Raw genomic sequence first — 2,022 nt, forward strand, 5'->3', positions numbered from 1 at the left:
CCCCAAAACGCTCTCTCTTACTGTGTCTGCTCTGCTTTTTGATCTCTTCCTTCCTATTTGATTAAAAGAGAATTTTATTTGTAACTTTCAGAGAATTATAATTAGACAGCAGACAGATCTCTGTGTCTTGCCCGAGGACGCCCTATCATGAATCTGCTGTAAATGCATTAGACTGACGCCTGATGGCTGCAATTAGTGTTATAGGTGTTGTCGAGTCCCTGGCTCCGGCCCATATGCTGTGGATTTATGAGAACGAACAAGTCAAAGGACACTACTGACGTCTTTAATGATGTCTAAATGAAGCCATTCTCCTTGTTTCTCCCTTCTTGTGCTTTGCCCCTGTACCCACCCAACCCCCACTAATCTCCCTGTGCTCTATACTATACAAGCAGAGAGATAAACAGGCACGAGTCCCCTTTCTGCTGCTGCTGTGTAGGGAGGAGATGGTGAGATATACAACGAGAGGGGGCAAAACAAACAACCGCTGTAATATCTGCATTCAAAATCATCCGTGCACGTATGCACTCTTACACGGACCACAGGTAAAGCTGCACATACACACACATTATTTCTTCTTTTTCTGTCATGCAAACATCTCAGATTGTAGTCACAACACAGAGGGGCAGATTGATATCGACTCATTTTTCTTTTTCTTCCTGCATGTCCCACCACAGGGAATGTTTTTAAGACCCGCCCAAGCAGTGACAAGCCTGCTTTATCATGTTACGTCGAATGTGCAACCCATTTCGGTGTCATGCGGTACGTGCTTAAGGGTACGTGACAATCACCCTCCTCTGAAGATGGCTGTGATGGTTTTCACCTTCAAAAATGTCACGAAAAAAAAAAAAAGAATTACATCCCCGTCTTCCACCACCTAATTTAACCAGAAAGAGTCACCTTGAGCTCTTGCAGTCAAATCACATCAGCTCTTTGCCTCTAATCCATACATTGCATAACAAAGCAAGTCATCCTTTCTCCTGTAGTCTCTAACCGCTGCAAAATGAAAAGGTAGATTTAGGGTGTGGGTGGGGGCACAAAATAGAAAAAAAAGGATAGAATTAAGGTGTTTATGGGAAGTAGACCCTGTGCTCTTACTGAACTCGGAAAGTCAGACTTCCTGCATCTGGGCTTCTTTATAATAAGACTGACACAAAGAGAAATGCCGTCTGTGTAAACTACACAACGAAATGTAAACAGAGCCGTACTCCGTGCTGTGGATGCTCCAACATATTTGGCATTTTGTGTTGCGCTCGTGTTGTGTGAACATCCATTTCCTCATTGGGGTTGTCAGCCAAAAGAAAAAAAGGTTAAGAACCACCAGGTTGCATAACACACCCAACACTCCCTGCATATCACAGCAGCCATCCAAAACAAGGGCTGATCTGCACGCACACAAATCTCACCCAGGTATGGGGCAGAGACACCACATCAAAATGGAGGACGGGGGAGTCTGCCGAATGTGATTTTAGTCCATTATGTAATCCTCTAACCCAGTAACGAGTCATCCCACAGCAGCCCAGCCCTGATATATTTCTGACCCCATGCTGGTTTCCCTTTTAGAAACCACGGGCTGTTTTTTGTCAGCTCAGTCTCTATACTTGGATTCTCTCACCTTCCATTTTTCCCTCTTTTCCCCACGTCACCGTCCGGCTGTTTAACCCTTTATCTCTATTGGCAAATGAATTCCTCCCCGACGGTTACACCCCAGCTCTAACGCTGTCCCTCAGCCACGCTCCCTCATGGGTTTCCCACCAAAGTAAACCCATTAGATCTTCTTTACTTTACTATTCACATCCACATTCAGTCTTTCCCCTAGCTTTAACTCTCTGTCACATCAATCAATCTTAGTCTGCACATTTTCCCTCCACCCCTACTTTTTTATTGCCCACCAATCCACAGGCCTTACCAGGTATGAGCTACAGTGAAGCGTCGCCTCTGTCGGATGCTCTTGTTGACCATCAGCTTGCGGAAGAGCCGCGGGGAGCTTCTAGGGGACAGCTTCGGGGACGTGGCTCCCCTCTT

At 45.7% G+C, this 2,022-nt stretch overlaps 1 protein-coding gene across 4 annotated transcripts in view; it reads right to left on the reverse strand.

Moving 5' to 3' along the window:
- Positions 1–2,022, reverse strand: part of pde4ba (phosphodiesterase 4B, cAMP-specific a) — a 201,953-nt gene that overhangs the window by 123,280 nt on the left and 76,651 nt on the right. Inside the window, exon 1 of one of the 4 annotated variants that reach the window (XM_013910869.1) lies at positions 1,907–2,014. The exons of the other annotated variants lie outside the window; for them this stretch is intronic. Within the exon in view, the coding sequence (XP_013766323.1) occupies positions 1,907–1,959 (53 nt within the window). The 5' untranslated portion in view covers positions 1,960–2,014. Of the gene's footprint in view, positions 1–1,906; positions 2,015–2,022 lie in introns of those variants that run through there. 4 annotated transcript variants of the gene reach the window in all.

Source organism: Pundamilia nyererei, unplaced genomic scaffold, assembly GCF_000239375.1.
Source record: "Pundamilia nyererei isolate P.nyererei 1_Seehausen unplaced genomic scaffold, PunNye1.0 scaffold00050, whole genome shotgun sequence".
In the NCBI taxonomy this organism is placed as follows: domain Eukaryota; kingdom Metazoa; phylum Chordata; class Actinopteri; order Cichliformes; family Cichlidae; genus Pundamilia; species Pundamilia nyererei.